This window comes from Lichenostomus cassidix, unplaced genomic scaffold (genome assembly GCF_008360975.1).
Source record: "Lichenostomus cassidix isolate B80296 unplaced genomic scaffold, HeHo_3.0 HiC_scaffold_33, whole genome shotgun sequence".
In the NCBI taxonomy this organism is placed as follows: domain Eukaryota; kingdom Metazoa; phylum Chordata; class Aves; order Passeriformes; family Meliphagidae; genus Lichenostomus; species Lichenostomus cassidix.
In genome coordinates this window covers 2,869,374-2,884,285 of record NW_028147632.1, presented here as the reverse complement: position 1 = coordinate 2,884,285, position 14,912 = coordinate 2,869,374, and the positions used below count along the sequence as shown (strand labels likewise).

Sequence of the window (14,912 nt, the reverse complement as noted above, 5' to 3'; positions counted from 1 at the left end):
GTTGTGCAGCTCCGGGCTGGGACAGGCAGGGACAGTTAGGGACAGGCAGGGACAGTTAGGGACAGTGCCCGGGAGCTGCCGAGTGCGGGAACAGGGCAGCTGCGGATCGGGCTCAGCCTGCCGGGGGGCAAGAAAAGAACCAGCAGCCCTGAGGGGCTCAGCATTGTCCCCTGCATGCCCTGTGCTGAGGGTTGCAGCTCAGGGACAGCGAGCGCTGCAGCGCCAGGTCGGTACATGGTTGAGACAAGAGGCAGAGCCTGGCAGGGAATGTGTGAACGAGACAATGGGACGGGGATCTGCAGAATGCCCCAAGCTGCTCTTTCTCCTCCAGAGTGCTTGGCTTGGCAGAAACACTCAAGTTCCTTCCATCCCCTGCCAGCCCTTTGCATCATCTCCCGGTGCACCAGGGGTGCCCACACCAGTGCCGCATGGCCGGGAACAGTCCCGGGAATGGCACTGTGATGTGCTGTTCTGTTCTGCGCTCTTCTGTTCTGTGCGACCCACAGCGAGCGGGACGAGTCAGCGCTGCTCCGGCACCGCCTCCTGCTCCGGCAGCGGCGGCAAGGAGACCGCGGGCAGCCGCTCCCTCAGCGGCCTCAGGCCAGCGGTAACACGGCACCACAGCCAGGGAGGGAGGGAGGGAGGGAGACGGGAGAAGGAAGCCGCCACAGCCCCCCTGCCGCCCCCTGCATCCCCTCCATCCGCCCGCAGCGAGCCCCGAGCCCCGGCACAAGGCAGCGCGGCTCCCACCTGCGCTGGGACAGCCTCTCCGAGCTCCGCCGCCTCCCCGAGCTCAGCGCAATGCCTTCTCCCAGAGCTAAGCCCGATGCCACCTCCCCGAGCTCAGTCCAAACGCACCTCTCCAAGCTCAGCTCGAAGCCACCTCCCGAGCTCAGCGTGACACCAGCTCTCCGAGCTCAGCCCAATCGTACTTCCCGGAGTTTGGCGCAATGCCACCTCTCCGAGTTCACCCGATGCCGCCACCCCGAGTTTGGCACGGTGCCACCTCTCTGAGTTGGGTGCAATGCCACCTCTCCGAGCTCAGCCCGATGCCACCTTCCCGAGCTCAGCCCGATGCCACCTCCCCGAGCTCAGTCCGATGCCACCTCCCCGAGCTCAGCGTGATGTCACTTCCCTGAGCTCAGACGGATTGCACCTCCCCAAGCTCAGCCTGATCGTACCTCCCCGAGTTTGGCGCGATGCCACCTCTTCAATCTCAGCCCGATGCCACCTCCCCAAGCTCAGCTCGATGCCACCTCTCGGAGCTCAGCGTGATCGCACTTCCCGGAGTTTGGCGCAATGCCACCTCTCCGACGACAACCCGATGCCAGCTCCCCAACCTGAGTCCAAACGCACCTCTCTGAGCTCAGCGCGATGCCGCCTACCCGAGTTTGGCGCCATGCCACATCCCTGAGCTCAGGCCGAAGACACCTCCCCGAGTTGGGCGTGATGCCGCCTCATCGAGCTCAGCCCGATGCCACCTCTCCGATCTCAGCCCGATGCCACCTCTCGGAGCTCAGTCCAAACGCACCTCTCCAAGCTCAGCGCGATGCCTCCTCCCCGAGCTTGGCACGATGCCACCTCCCTGAGCTCAGCCCTAAGCCAGCTCTCTGAGCACAACCCAATGCCAACTCTCCAATGAAAATCTAAACGCACCTCTCCAAGCTCAGCTCGATGCCAGCTCCCCGAGCTCAGACCGATCACGCCTCCCCGATCTCAGTCCAAACGCAACTTCCGGAGCTCAGTGCGATCACACCTCCCCGAGCTCAGCGCGACGTCACCCCTCAGAGCTCAGCCTGATTGTACCTCCCGGAGTTTGGCACCATGCCACCTTCCCGAGCTCAGCCTGATGCCACCTCCCCGACCTCAGCGTGATGTCACTTCCCCGACCTCAGACCGACTGCACCTCCCCGAGCTCATCCTGATCGTACCTCCCCGAGTTTGGCGCGATGCCACCTCTTCAATCTCAGCCCGATGCCACCTCCCCAAGCTCAGCTCGATGCCACCTCTCGGAGCTCAGCGTGATCGCACTTCCCGGAGTTTGGCGCAATGCCACCTCTCCTACGACAACCCGATACCAGCTCCCTGAGCTCTGTCCAAACGCACCTCTCCGAGCTCAGCGCGATCTCACGTCCCAGAGCTCATGCCGATGCCACCTCCCCGAGCTCAGGCCGATGTCACCTCTCGGAGCTCAGCGCGATCGCGCTTCTCAGAGTTTGGCGCAATGCCACCTCTCGGAGCACAACCCGATACCAGCTCTGCGAGCTCAGTACAAACGCACCTCTCCGAGCTCAGCCCGATGCTGCTTACCAGAGTTTGGTGCGATGCCACCTCGCCGAGCTCAGCCCAATCACACTTCCCGAAGTTGGGCACAATGCCACCTCTCCGAGTTCAGCGCGATGCCACCTCTCTGATCTCAGCCCGATGCCACCTCTCCGATCTCAGCCCGATGCCACCTCTCCGATCTCAGTGCAAACGCACCTCTCCAAGCTCAGCGCTATGCCTCCTCCCCGAGCTTGGCACGATGCCACCTCCCTGAGCTCAGCCCGAAGCCAGCTCTCTGAGCACAACCCAATGCCAGCTCTCCGATGAAAATCTAAACGCACCTCTCCAAGCTCAGCTCGATGCCAGCTCCCAGAGCTCAGACCGATCGCACCTCCCCGATCTCAGTCCAAACGCAACTTCCGGAGCTCAGCCCGATCACACCTCCCCGAGCTCAGCGCGACGTCACCTCTCAGTGCTCAGCGTGATTGTACTTCCCCGAGTTTGGCGCCATGCCACCTTCCCGAGCTCAGCCCGATGCCACCTCCCCGAGCTCAGTCCGATGCCACCTCCCCGAGCTCAGTGTGATGTCACATCCCCGACCTCAGACTGATTGCATCTCTCCGAGCTTACCCTGATCGTACCTCCCCGAATTTGGCGCGATGCCACCTCTTCGATCTCAGCCCGATGCCACCTCCCCAAGCTCAGCGTGATGCCACCTCTCGGAGCTCAGTGTGATCGCACTTCCCGGAGTCTGGCGCAATGCCACCTCTCCGAGCACAACCCGATGCCAGCTCCCCGAGCTCAGTCCAAACGCACCTCTCCAAGCTCAGCACGACGACACCTACCTGAGTTGGGCGCAATGCCACCTCCCTGAGCTCAGCCCGGTGCCACCTCTCGGAGCTCAGTGCAAACGCACCTCTCTGAGCTCAGCGCGATGCCGCCTCCCCGAATTTGGCGCGATGCCACCTCCCCGAGCACAGCCCAATCGCAGCTCCCTGAGCTCAGCCCAATGCCAGCTCTCTGAGCACAACCCGATGCCAGCTCTCCGATGAAAATCTAAACGCACCTCTCCAAGCTCAGCTCGATGCCAGCTCCCAGAGCTCAGACCGATCGCGCCTCTCCGATCCCAGTCCAAACGCAACTTCCGGAGCTCAGTGCGATCACACCTCCCCGTGTTCAGCACGACGCCACCTCTCGGAGCTCAGCCCAATCGCACTTCCCAGAGATTGGCGCAATGCCACCTCCCCGAGCTCAGCCCAATCGCAGCTCCCTGAGCTCAGCCTGATCGTACCTCCCCGAGTTTGGCGCGATGCCACCTCTCCGATCTCAGCCCGATGCCACCTCCCCGAGCTCAGCGTGATGTCACTTCCCTGAGCTCAGACCGATTGCACCTCCCCAAGCTCAGCCGGATTGTACCTCCCCGAGTTTGGCACGATGCCACCTCCCCGAGCTCAGCCCGATCGCCGTTCCACAAGCTCAGTCTGATCGCACCTCCCCGATCTCAGTCCAAACGCAACTCCCCGAGCTCAGCCCAATGCCAGCTCCCCAAGCTGAGTCCAAACGCACCTCTCTGAGCCCAGCGCGATGCCGCCTACCCGAGTTTGGCGCCATGCCACCTCCCCGAGCTCAGGCCGAAGACACCTCCCCGAGTTGGGCGTGATGCCGCCTCATCGAGCTCAGCACGATGCCACCTCTCGGAGCTCAGCGCAATCGCGCTTCCCAGAGTTTGGCGCAATGCCACCTCTCCGAGCTCAGCCCGATGCCACCTCTCGGAGCTCAGTCCAAACGCACCTCTCCGAGCTCAGCCCGATGCCGCCTACCCGAGTTTGGCACGATGCCATCTCCCCGAGCTCAGCCCAATCACACTTCCCGGAGTTGGGTGCGATGCCAGCTCTCCAAGTTCAGCCCAATGCCACCTCTCCGATCTCAGCCCGATGCCACCTCTCCGATCTCAGCCCGATGCCACCTCTCCGATCTCAGCCCGATGCCACCTCTCGGAGCTCAGTCCAAACGCACCTCTCCAAGCTCAGCGCTATGCCTCCTCCCCGAGCTTGGCACGATGCCACCTCCCTGAGCTCAGCCCAATGCCAGCTCTCTGAGCACAACCCGATGCCAGCTCTCCGATGAAAATCTAAACGCACCTCTCCAAGCTCAGCTCGATGCCAGCTCCCCAAGCTCAGACCGATCGCACCTCCCCGATCTCAGTCCAAACGCAACTTCCGGAGCTCAGTGCGATCACACCTCCCCGAGCTCAGCGCGACGTCACCTCTCAGTGCTCAGCGTGAGTGTACTTCCCCGAGTCTGGCGCCATGCCACCTTCCCGAGCTCAGCCCGATGCCACCTCCCCGAGCTCAGTCCGATGCCACCTCCCCGAGCTCAGTGTGATGTCACTTCCCCGACCTCAGACTGATTGCATCTCTCCGAGCTTACCCTGATCGTACCTCCCCGAGTTTGGCGCAATGCCACCTCTTCGATCTCAGCCCGATGCCACCTCCCCAAGCTCAGCGTGATGTCACTTCCCTGAGCGCAGACCGACTGCACCTCCCCGAGCTCAGCCAGATTGTACCTCCCCGAGTTTGGCGCGATGCCACCTCCCCGAGCTCAGCCCGATGCCACCTCTCGGAGCTCAGTGCAAACGCACCTCTCCGACCTCAGCACTATGCCGCCTCCCCGAATTTGGCGCGATGCCACCTCCCCGAGCACAGCCCAATCGCAGCTCCCTGAGCTCAGCCCAATGCCAGCTCTCCGAGCACAACCCGATGCCAGCTCTCCGATGAAAATCTAAACGCACCTCTCCAAGCTCAGCTCGATGCCAGCTCCCAGAGCTCAGACCGATCGCACCTCCCCGATCCCAGTCCAAACGCAACTTCCGGAGCTCAGTGCGATCACACCTCCCCGCGTTCAGCACGACGCCACCTCTCGGAGCTCAGCCCAATCGCACTTCCCGGAGATTGGCGCAATGCCACCTCCCCGAGCTCAGCCCAATCGCAGCTCCCTGAGCTCAGCCTGATCGTACCTCCCCGAGTTTGGCGCGATGCCACCTCTCCGATCTCAGCCCGATGCCACCTCTCCGATCTCAGCCCGATGCCACCTCTTCGATCTCAGCCCGATGCCACCTCCATGAGCTCAGCGTGATGTCACTTCCCTGAGCTCAGACCGATTGCACCTCCCCAAGCTCAGCCTGATTGAACCTCCCCAAGTTTGGCGCGATGCCACCTCCCCGAGCTCAGCCCGATCGCCGTTCCACAAGCTCAGTCTGATCGCACCTCCCTGATCTCAGTCCAAACACAACTCCCCGAGCTCAGCCCGATCGCAGCTCCCCGAGCTCAGCCCAATGCCAGCTCCCCAAGCTGAGTCCAAACGCACCTCTCTGAGCTCAGCGCGATGCCGCCTACCCGAGTTTGGCGCCATGCCACCTCCCCGAGCTCAGGCCGAAGACACCTCCCCGAGTTGGGCGTGATGCCGCCTCATCGAGCTCAGCGCGATGCCACCTCTCGGAGCTCAGCGCAATCGCGCTTCCCGGAGTTTGGCGCAATGCCACCTCTCCCAGCTCAGCCCGATGCCACCTCTCGGAGCTCAGCGTGATCGCACTTCCCGGAGTTTGGCGCAATGCCACCTCTCGGAGCACAACCCGATGCCACCTCTCTGAGCTCAGTCCAAACGCACCTCTCCGAGCTCAGCCCGATGCCGCCTACCCGAGTTTGGCACGAAGCCATCTCCCCGAGCTCAGCCCAATCACACTTCCCGGAGTTGAGTGCGATGCCAGCTCTCCAAGTTCAGCCCAATGCCACCTCTCCGATCTCAGCCCGATGCCACCTCCCCGAGCACAGCCCAATCGCAGCTCCCTGAGCTCAGCCCTAAGCCAGCTCTCCGAGCACAACCCAATGCCAGCTCTCCGATGAAAATCTAAACGCACCTCTCCAAGCTCAGCTCGATGCCAGCTCCCAGAGCTCAGACCGATCGCACCTCCCCGATCCCAGTCCAAACGCAACTTCCGGAGCTCAGTGCGATCACACCTCCCCGAGCTCAGCACGACGCCACCTCTCGGAGCTCAGCCCAATCGCACTTCCCAGAGATTGGCGCAATGCCACCTCCCCGAGCTCAGCCCAATCGCAGCTCCCTGAGCTCAGCCTGATCGTACCTCCCCGAGTTTGGCGCGATGCCACCTCTCCGATCTCAGCCCGATGCCACCTCTTCGATCTCAGCCCGATGCCACCTCCCTGAGCTCAGCGTGATGTCACTTCCCTGAGCTCAGACTGATAGCACCTCCCCAATCTCAGCCTGATTGTACCTCCCCGAGTTTGGCACGATGCCACCTCCCCGAGCTCAGCCCGATCGCCGTTCCACAAGCTCGGTCTGATCGCACCTCCCTGATCTCAGTCCAAACACAACTCCCCGAGCTCAGCCCAATGCCAGCTCCCCAAGCTGAGTCCAAACGCACCTCTCTGAGCCCAGCGCGATGCCGCCTACCCGAGTTTGGCGCCATGCCACCTCCCCGAGCTCAGGCCGAAGACACCTCCCCGAGTTGGGCGTGATGCCGCCTCATCGAGCTCAGCGCAATGCCACCTCTCGGAGCTCAGCGTGATCGCACTTCCCGGAGTGTGGCGCAATGCCACCTCTCGGAGCACAACCCAATGCCACCTCTCTGAGCTCAGTCCAAACGCACCTCTCCGAGCTCAGCCCCATGCCGCCTACCCGAGTTTGGCACGATGCCATCTCCCCGAGCTCAGCCCAATCACACTTCCCGGAGTTGGGTGCGATGCCAGCTCTCCAAGTTCAGCCCGATGCCACCTCTCCGATCTCAGCCCGATGCCACCTCTCGGAGCTCAGTGCAAACGCACCTCTCTAAGCTCAGCGCTATGCCTCCTCCCCGAGCTTGGCACGATGCCACCTCCCTGAGCTCAGCCCTAAGCCAGCTCTCCGATGCCAACCCGATGCCAACTCTCCAATGAAAATCTAAACGCACCTCTCCAAGCTCAGCTCGATGCCAGCTCCCCGAGCTCAGACCGATCGCGCCTCTCCGATCTCAGTCCAAACGCAACTTCCGGAGCTCAGTGCGATCACACCTCCCCGAGCTCAGCGCGACGTCACCTCTCAGTGCTCAGCGTGAGTGTACTTCCCCGAGTTTGGCGCCATGCCACCTCCCCGAGCTCAGCCCGATGCCACCTCGCCGAGCTCAGCGCGATGCCACCTCGCCGAGCTCAGCGCGATGCCACCTCTCGGAGCTCAGCGTGATCGCACTTCCCGGAGTTTGGCGCCATGCCACCTCCCCGAGCTCAGCCCGATGCCACCTCGCCGAGCTCAGCGCGATGCCACCTCTCGGAGCTCAGCATGATCGCACTTCCCGGAGTTTGGCGCAATGCCACCTCTCTGAGCTCAGCCCGATGCCACCTCTCGGAGCTCAGTGCAAACGCACCTCTCCGAGCTCAGCCCGATGCCACCTCTCGGAGCTCAGCTCGATGCCACCTCCCCGAGTTTGTGTACGGTGCCACCTCCCCGAGCTCAGCCCAATCGCAACTCCCTGAGCTCAGCCTGATCGTACCTCCCCGAGTTTGGCGCAATGCCACCTCTCCGAGCTCAGCCCGATGCCACCTCTCCAAGCTCAGCGTGATGCCACCTCTCGGAGCTCAGCGTGATCGCACTTCCTGGAGTTTGGCGCAATGCCACCTCTCGGAGCACAACCCGATACCAGCTCCCCGAGCTCAGTCCAAACGCACCTCTCTGAGCTCAGCGCGATCGCACTTCCCCGAGCTCACGCCGATGCCACCTCATCGAGCTCAGCCTTACGCCAGCTCCCTGAGCTCAGTCCAAACGCACCTCTCTGAGCTCAGCGCTATGCCGCCTCCCCGAACTTGGCACAATGCCACCTCCCCGAGCTCAGCCCGATGCCAGCTCTCCGATGAAAATCCAAACGCACCTCTCCAAGCTCAGCTCGATGCCACCTCTCGGAGCTCAGCGCGATCGCGCTTCCCGGAGCTTGGCGCAATGCCACCTCTCCGAGCTCAGCCCGATGCCACCTCTCGGAGCTCAGTGCAAACGCACCTCTCCGAGCTCAGCCCGATGCCACCTCCCCGAGCTCTGCTCCGCCCCTCCCCCTGCTCAGCCGCTCCCCGCCTCTGCTCCGCCCCTTCCCGGCCGCACATTCCACCCGCACCCCGAGCAGTCACAGCCGGCAGCAGCGGCGAACGGGTCCGGATCGGGGGAAGGGCGGAAAGGGGCGGAATGGGGTTGGATTTCTCTTCTCAACTTTACAATTCCAGTGTGAATCAGGGTAAATGCAGTTTGCTGTTACTGCTCTGTGGAACTGGTAATTCACGTATGGAATCTGATTAAATGCCCCTAGGCGTTACTCCTCTCGAATTGCTAAATTCAGGCATAAATCAGGTTACATTCAGGCACAAATCAGGTTAAATGCCGTTAGGTGTTACTGCTCTTGAATTGTTAAATTCAGGTATAAACGAGGTTGAATTCAAATGTAAATCAGGTTAAATGCTGTTAGCTGTGACTCCTCTTGAATAGCCACATTCAGGCATAAATCAGGTTAAATTCAAATAATAATCAGGTAAAATGCTGTTAGCTGTTACTGCTCTGGGGAATTGGTAATTCACATATGAATCTGAGTAAATGCTGCAAATACTCCTCTTGAATTGTTAAATTCAAGTGTAAATCAGGTTAAATCCAGGTGTAAATCAGCTTAAATCCAGGTATAAATCAGCTTAAATGCTCTGTGGAATTGTTAATTTCAGACCCAAAGAGGGAATAAAAGGGACTTGAGGAATTAAAATGGAGTATTTTTGGGAAAAAGAGTAGCATTTCAGGGGATGGAATGGGATTTTGAGGAATAAAATGGTTTGGGAGTGGAAGGTTTCTGCGAGACAAAAGTGGGTTTTTGAGGGGTGAAGTGGAATTTTGGGAACAAAACGCATTTTCAGGAGGTTGAGGTGGGGTATCTCGGATATGTCGGCAATGTCCCCATAGCCCCCCCCAGACCCCTCCGCGGCGCCAAAAAACCCGCAGTTCTCCACAGACAAACCCCAAAACTTACCAGGAATCCCCACATCTCTCCCGCTCCCAAAGCTGCCTCCGTCCGAGTTGCCATCCTGCCCAGAGCCGAACCAAAATGGCGCCGCGGCTCTGATCTGCTGGCTCCTGCTGCTGCCCCGGCACCGCCCCGGGGAGAGTGACGTCATTTCCCAGGGCGTGACCCAACTGCGGAGCGGATGGTGCAGCTTTGTCTCCTTCATTACTTTATTTCTTTGGCAATAAATCCTTGTTCGTCCTCCCCGCTGTCCCTCGTGTCCCCTCAGCACCTGCAGCCCTGTCCCTTGCCCTGCTGCCCCTGCCCCGGGGGCTTCAGCCGAGCCAGAGCCTCTTCCCAGTGCTCCCAGTGCTCCCAGTCTGCCCGTGCAGCCTCCAGCAGCCAGCGAGGCCTTCAGCTGGGCCGGCAGAGAGGAGCTGCTGGAGCTCCCAGATCAGTTGGGTTCCGTTTGTCCTTCCCAGCCTGGGGAACAACGATTCGGGAGTTTTCTGCCCAAACGCTGTGCGTTCCTCCGCTCAGCCCAAGGGGTTTGGGGAGATTTTGGCTTTTTGGGGAAACCAAAGCGATGCACGGAGCTCACCCAGCCCAGGGCAGCTCTGCAGGCGCTGAGCTGGATTGAGCCTGGCAGAGGAGCAAAGTGGCTCAAGGATGGCAAAACAGGGATTAATTAACCATTAATTAACCTGACAAATTGCTCCTAATTAGCGGGTAGCAGAAGTGAGGCCCCAGGCGCTGAGTCAGCACCACCACCCTCAGGGCTGGGAAAGCAAAGCTGGTGGCTCCACAAAGCACTTTGTGTCTATATTCAGATACCTCTAGCATTTCATTGATCAATTCTCCAATGTTTCATTTCTCCTTCAATGACATTTTACCAACTCTCACCTCTCAGAGATCAGGGCCAACCTCCTGCTCTCCTATTTTCACCATTTTAGGGCAGCCAGGAGAGCTTTTTTATGGCAGCACCTCCTGCCACGACTCCCTGTCCTTTTCCCCGGGGGGACAAACCCCAAATCCCAAATTTCCTTTTCCCCATGGGGACAAACCCCAAATCCCCATTTCCTTTCCCCTGGAGACAAAATCCCGCCCCTCCCCGGGCTGTCAGGGCTGTGACGAGGGCAGGAAGCTCCAGTGCAGCGGTCAGAGATGCTTTGGCTTCCTGTCCCCTCCTCTGAGCCACCAGTGCAGTGTCCCCAGGCTGTCCCCAGGCTGTCCCCAAGCTCTGCAGGGACATGGAGGATGAAGAAGGCTACATGGCGTTGGACCAACGGAGCAAGCGGGGGGCTGCAGGGAGATCCTCAGCCCTGCAGGGTGCAGGTAAAGGGGTTCAGCCCCTCTGGGGACCCCCAGGTGGGTGGGGGACAGGAACTGGGGCATGCTGGGGCTGCTGTTGGGGTGGAATGGCTTTGGAGCTCAGGGATCACTTTACCTCCTCCTCATCCTCCTCCTCTTGGGCTCAAAGCTGGGTTTGTGGGATGATTTCTAAGCCCTGACTCCCCCAGGCTCCTGTCTGAGCTTCATCTCTGCGTGGAGAGGCTGAGCTGGGCTAACTGAACTCCACACCAATCGCTGTTCCAGGGTTTGGTTCTTCCTGGGGGTCACTGATTGGAACAAAAGCCCCAAATCTGCCCCAGTTCTGCAGCCCTGCCATGCTGAAGGGCTGCTGATGCTTTTGGAAATCCTCATCCAGCTCCTGATGCTCCTTGTCCATCTTCCCTGAGCTTCTGGGGGTTCCTGCTTTGTTTCCTTCATCTGCTCCTTGTGCTTTTTCCTGCTGACTCCAGTTTGGGTTTCCCTGTGGAGAAAAACCAGCAGGAGAATCAGAACCGTTTGGGTTGGGAAAGACCTCGAAGATCACAAAATCCAACCATTAATTAAAAGATTTAATTCCTGCTGCGAGTAATTCTGCAGGGAAAACCCATCGAGGTTTGAACCCTGGGGGCTGCCGGGCTCTGAGCTGCTCTTGGGGACAAAACAACCCAAATCTGTGGGGTGACACCGTGCGATCTGCTGTCCCCTCTGTCCCCTGCAGCTCCAGGCTGTCCTCGGTGGCACCGCGTGGCGCTCGGGGCTGGCTGGACCGGGAATGTCCTGCTGGGAGTGGCCGTGGTGGCTCTGGGCTGCTCGTGTGAGTGTGGGGAGGGGACAGGGGGGACACGGGGGGACACGGGGACAGCCTGACAGCGGGGAGGTGACCCGGGGGGTTGTGTGGCCATGGGGAAAATGTCTCGGGTGGGTCGGACAGCCCCGGGCTGAACTCGGGCTCACCCAGAGCCACCATTCCAGCAGCCCCGTGCCCGGCTGGTGGGACATGGCTGTTGTCACCCCCAGCACCCCCAAACCCCCCCGGGCAGGCGGCAGGGAGACCCCGATGGCTGCTGGATGTCGGGGAGACCCCCAGAGGGGCAGGGCTGGGGGAAACCCCCCAAACCCAGGGCTGCCAGCTGTGCCCGTGTGGGGCAGGGGGTGCTGAGCAGCTCCTCAGCCTGGCCGCAGAGCCTTGAGGGGGACAGAGGCTCTGCGGCTCTCTGAGGTGGCACCAGAGCCGCGGTGACACCTCGAGGGGCCACATCCTGCCACCGGCACGAAGCCACCGTGGGTGGGGACAGCTGTGAGCAGGGGGAGCTCAGGGCTGCACAGTTTGGGGCTGGCAAGGTGCTGTTCTTGCTAAACTTCCTTCCTTCCTGCCTTCCTCTCCTTCCTCCTTTCCTTTCCCTCTCCCTTCCCCTGCAGTTCTCCACCGGGACACCAAGGGAAGCCTGGAAAATGTCCTCTCTGAGCTGCGGGAATTCCTCTGCCCCTCCCAGCCGCCAGGTAACAACCCCGAGGCTTCTCTGCTCCTCAAGCTTCCCCAAAATCTCCTGGCAGAACCGGATTGGAGCCCCAGGAGCAGCTTAGGGTGTGCTGGGGAGAGAATGGGAATGGAGAAAATGATGGAACAAACGGGAATGGAGAAATTAGAACAAATGGGAATGGAGAAAATAATGGAACAAGCAGGAATGGAGAAAATGATGGAAGAAATGGGAATGGAGAAAATGATGGAACAAACGGGAATGGAGAAAATGATGGAACAAACGGGAATGGAGAAAATGATGGAACAAGCAGGAATGGAGAAAATGATGGAAGAAGCAGGAATGGAGAAAATGATGGAACAAACGGGAATGAAACAGATGGGAATGAAACAAATAAAACAAAGGGAAATGAAACAAAACAAACTAAACAAACGGGAATGAAACAAATGAAACAAACAGCAATGAGACACTGACACCTCTCAGGGTGTGCCAGGGGTGAGGTGAGGACTTGGTGACCTGACCAGCTCTGATCCCGTTTTCCAGGAGCTCAGGGATGCAGGATTTGCCCCCCAGGCTGGACGCTGGAAAAGACCAAGTGCTACTGGAATTCCACTGAACAGAACCCTTGGAACAAGAGCTGGGAGGAGTGCAAGAGTCGGGGGGCAACGCTGCTGGTGCTGCAGGATCAGGAGGAGCTGGTGAGGGAATGCTGGGTTGGGAATGGGGGAAGGACAAGGGGCTGCTGCTGGGGGTGGAGGTTCCCAAAATCCTGGGATGGGGATCAGCTGGTGAGGGAATGCTGGGTTGGGAATGTGGGAAGGACTGGGGGGCTGGAGTTACCCCGGGAAGGGTGAGGAGGTTCCCCAAATCCTAGGATCAGCCCCTCCCTGTGTCACCCCCGGGTGCCTCTGAGGGACACAGTGGGTCTCAGTCCTGGGCTGAGCACAGAGCCCATTTTGGGGTGACAATCCATGGCCTTCAGGGTCACCGTCTGTCCTTCCCCCAGGAATTCCTCAGTGAATCCCTGAAGAAATTCAAACGCAGCTTCTGGACTGGGCTCTGGGTGCCTGAGGCTGGGATGGGCTGGACGTGGGTGAATGGCTCCAGTCTGGACAGAAACCGGTGAGCACTGGGGGTCAGGGGACACAAACACCCCAATGTCCCCTGAGGGACCCCAGGGGTGACCCAGGCTCCCTCCTGTCCCTGCAGCTTCCAGCTTGACCTCGAGGAGAAACACGGAGAATGTGGGGAGTTGAGGGGCAGCAGAATCATCCCTCAGAACTGCAACCTGCAATTGCAGTGGATCTGCCAGAGAGAAGCCACCAAACTCTGAGCTGGAGAGATGCTCAGGGGGGATGTGGGAGCTGGGCTGGAACAGTACATTTACTGTTATTTTACTGGGCTAAAAGTACAACATTTACTCCAACAGCACATTGCCATCACATTTGGGATTCCTCGGCTGTTGCCATCAGCGTGGTCCAGAGCTGCTGTGGGCTTTTCTGCTGCTGTGAGGTTTTTCTCCAGGAGAAAAGTCCCAGAGAGCCTGGGAGGGAAATGGGAGGACATTGACCCTGCTGGGGTCAGTGAGGGGTTGGAAAGGTCTGAGTGCCCCGGGAGAGTCAAACGAGAACTGTGCTCTCCTGAAGTTAAAGAGCTGCAAACGCTGATCCTCCTCCCCATAACAGCTGACAGAACCCGCAGGCAGTGCTGGTGAACTCTGATCGCTCCGATCTGCTCCGGCAGAGCCCCAAGCTCTGATCTCCCCAAATTCCCCTCCAGCACTTCCCCCGCCGCTGCAATCCCCGCCCGGCGGCCGACCTGTCGCTGCTCGCCGGGAGAGTCACGGCATAAAACCTTCCTGGAAAGGGTTTTTAGTGCCTGGGAGAGATTTCCTGGGGTTTGTGAGCTCCGCGGGTTGTGCGGCTCCTTCAGGGACACGGGGCGGCCGAGTGCAGCTTTTAGATTATTTATTTTATTCATTACCTCTTCTTGCACTCGCAGCTCGCCCGTCCCTCGCTGCGGCTCCTTCAGTGACAAGGGGGGAGCGGACACGCACCTTAGGGCTGCTCTTTTGCTTACCGTTTATTCTATTTTTTATCTTTCCTGTCGTTCCCACCCCGCCCGTCTCCTCCCTGGCCCCGGGGCAGCACAAACCCCTCAGCGTGTCTCCAAAGGCCTCGCCCGCCGCCGCTCCCCGAGGCTCCCCGCGCCTCTGCCTCCATCCAGCGCTGCCGATGTCCCCAAGTCCCCAAACCGGGTTAAATTAGCTCAAATTCAGGTGGGAATGCCCAGCGCCTCCGCCAAGGGGTGGAATTGCACAATGGAATGATGGAATCCTGTGAGGCATCGCACACAGTCCCTCAGGAACACCCCGGGAGTCCCGCCGGGAGCAACTGCCATGGCTCTGAGGGGCTTCCCACGGGCTCGGGGTCTCTCAGCTATCTCTGCTCCGGCCTGGGCTCCTGCCGGGGCTGCAGGGAGGTCTCTGCTCCATCCCGGACGCACCACAGCGGTTTCTCGCCCTCCTGCCCAGCCCGGGACGTTCCAGGGCAATCCCGAGTCTGACTTTGAGGCTCCGCGGAGCTTCGAGCCCCTCACAGACCATTTTATAGAACCCGCCCAAAGCCCGCCCTTCGCACCCATTGGCTGATGTTCCCGCCCAAACCCCACTGCGCCTTTTGATTGGCCGAATCTCCCGCCACTCCTCATCCTCGCGCACTGATTGGCCAGAGCGGCTCTGAGGGACAATCCCACCTTGTCCCCACATGGCTTTCATTTCCCCCAAAAAGCCAAAATCTCCCCAAACCCCTTGGGCTGAG

The 14,912-nt window shown here is 60.0% G+C and overlaps 4 protein-coding genes across 11 annotated transcripts in view; 3 read left to right on the top strand and 1 right to left on the bottom strand.

The window, feature by feature from the left end:
- LOC146421514 (WD repeat-containing protein 46-like) overlaps window positions 1-1,014 on the top strand; it is an 18,676-nt gene extending 17,662 nt beyond the window's left edge. Inside the window, exon 9 of the mRNA XM_085047128.1 lies at window positions 848-1,014. Within this exon, the coding sequence (XP_084903254.1) occupies window positions 848-1,014 (167 nt within the window). The remainder of the gene's footprint in view (window positions 1-847) is intronic.
- The window catches only part of LOC146421510 (early activation antigen CD69-like), a 102,247-nt gene that overhangs the window by 70,683 nt on the left and 16,652 nt on the right, over window positions 1-14,912 (top strand). The gene's annotated exons all lie outside the window — the stretch shown is intronic.
- The window catches only part of LOC146421512 (C-type lectin domain family 2 member B-like), a 186,571-nt gene that overhangs the window by 168,192 nt on the left and 3,467 nt on the right, over window positions 1-14,912 (bottom strand). The gene's annotated exons all lie outside the window — the stretch shown is intronic.
- LOC146421513 (killer cell lectin-like receptor subfamily B member 1B allele B) lies at window positions 10,421-13,524 on the top strand. The gene is made up of 6 exons (XM_085047386.1): window positions 10,421-10,618; window positions 11,334-11,429; window positions 12,035-12,115; window positions 12,637-12,791; window positions 13,100-13,215; window positions 13,303-13,524. Exons 1-6 carry the CDS (start codon window positions 10,534-10,536, stop codon window positions 13,424-13,426), a joined length of 657 nt encoding a protein of 218 aa, XP_084903512.1. The 5' UTR covers window positions 10,421-10,533; the 3' UTR covers window positions 13,427-13,524.

Bases quoted from the DNA above. Each gene is read 5' to 3' on its own strand.
- LOC146421513 (XM_085047386.1), top strand. From the start codon at position 10,534: ATGGAGGATGAAGAAGGCTACATGGCGTTGGACCAACGGAGCAAGCGG. The intron at 10,619-11,333 runs GTAAAGGGGTTC...TGTCCCCTGCAG, and splicing joins CTCAGCCCTGCAGGGTGCAG to CTCCAGGCTGTCCTCGGTGG. The intron at 11,430-12,034 runs GTGAGTGTGGGG...CTTCCCCTGCAG, and splicing joins GGTGGCTCTGGGCTGCTCGT to TTCTCCACCGGGACACCAAG.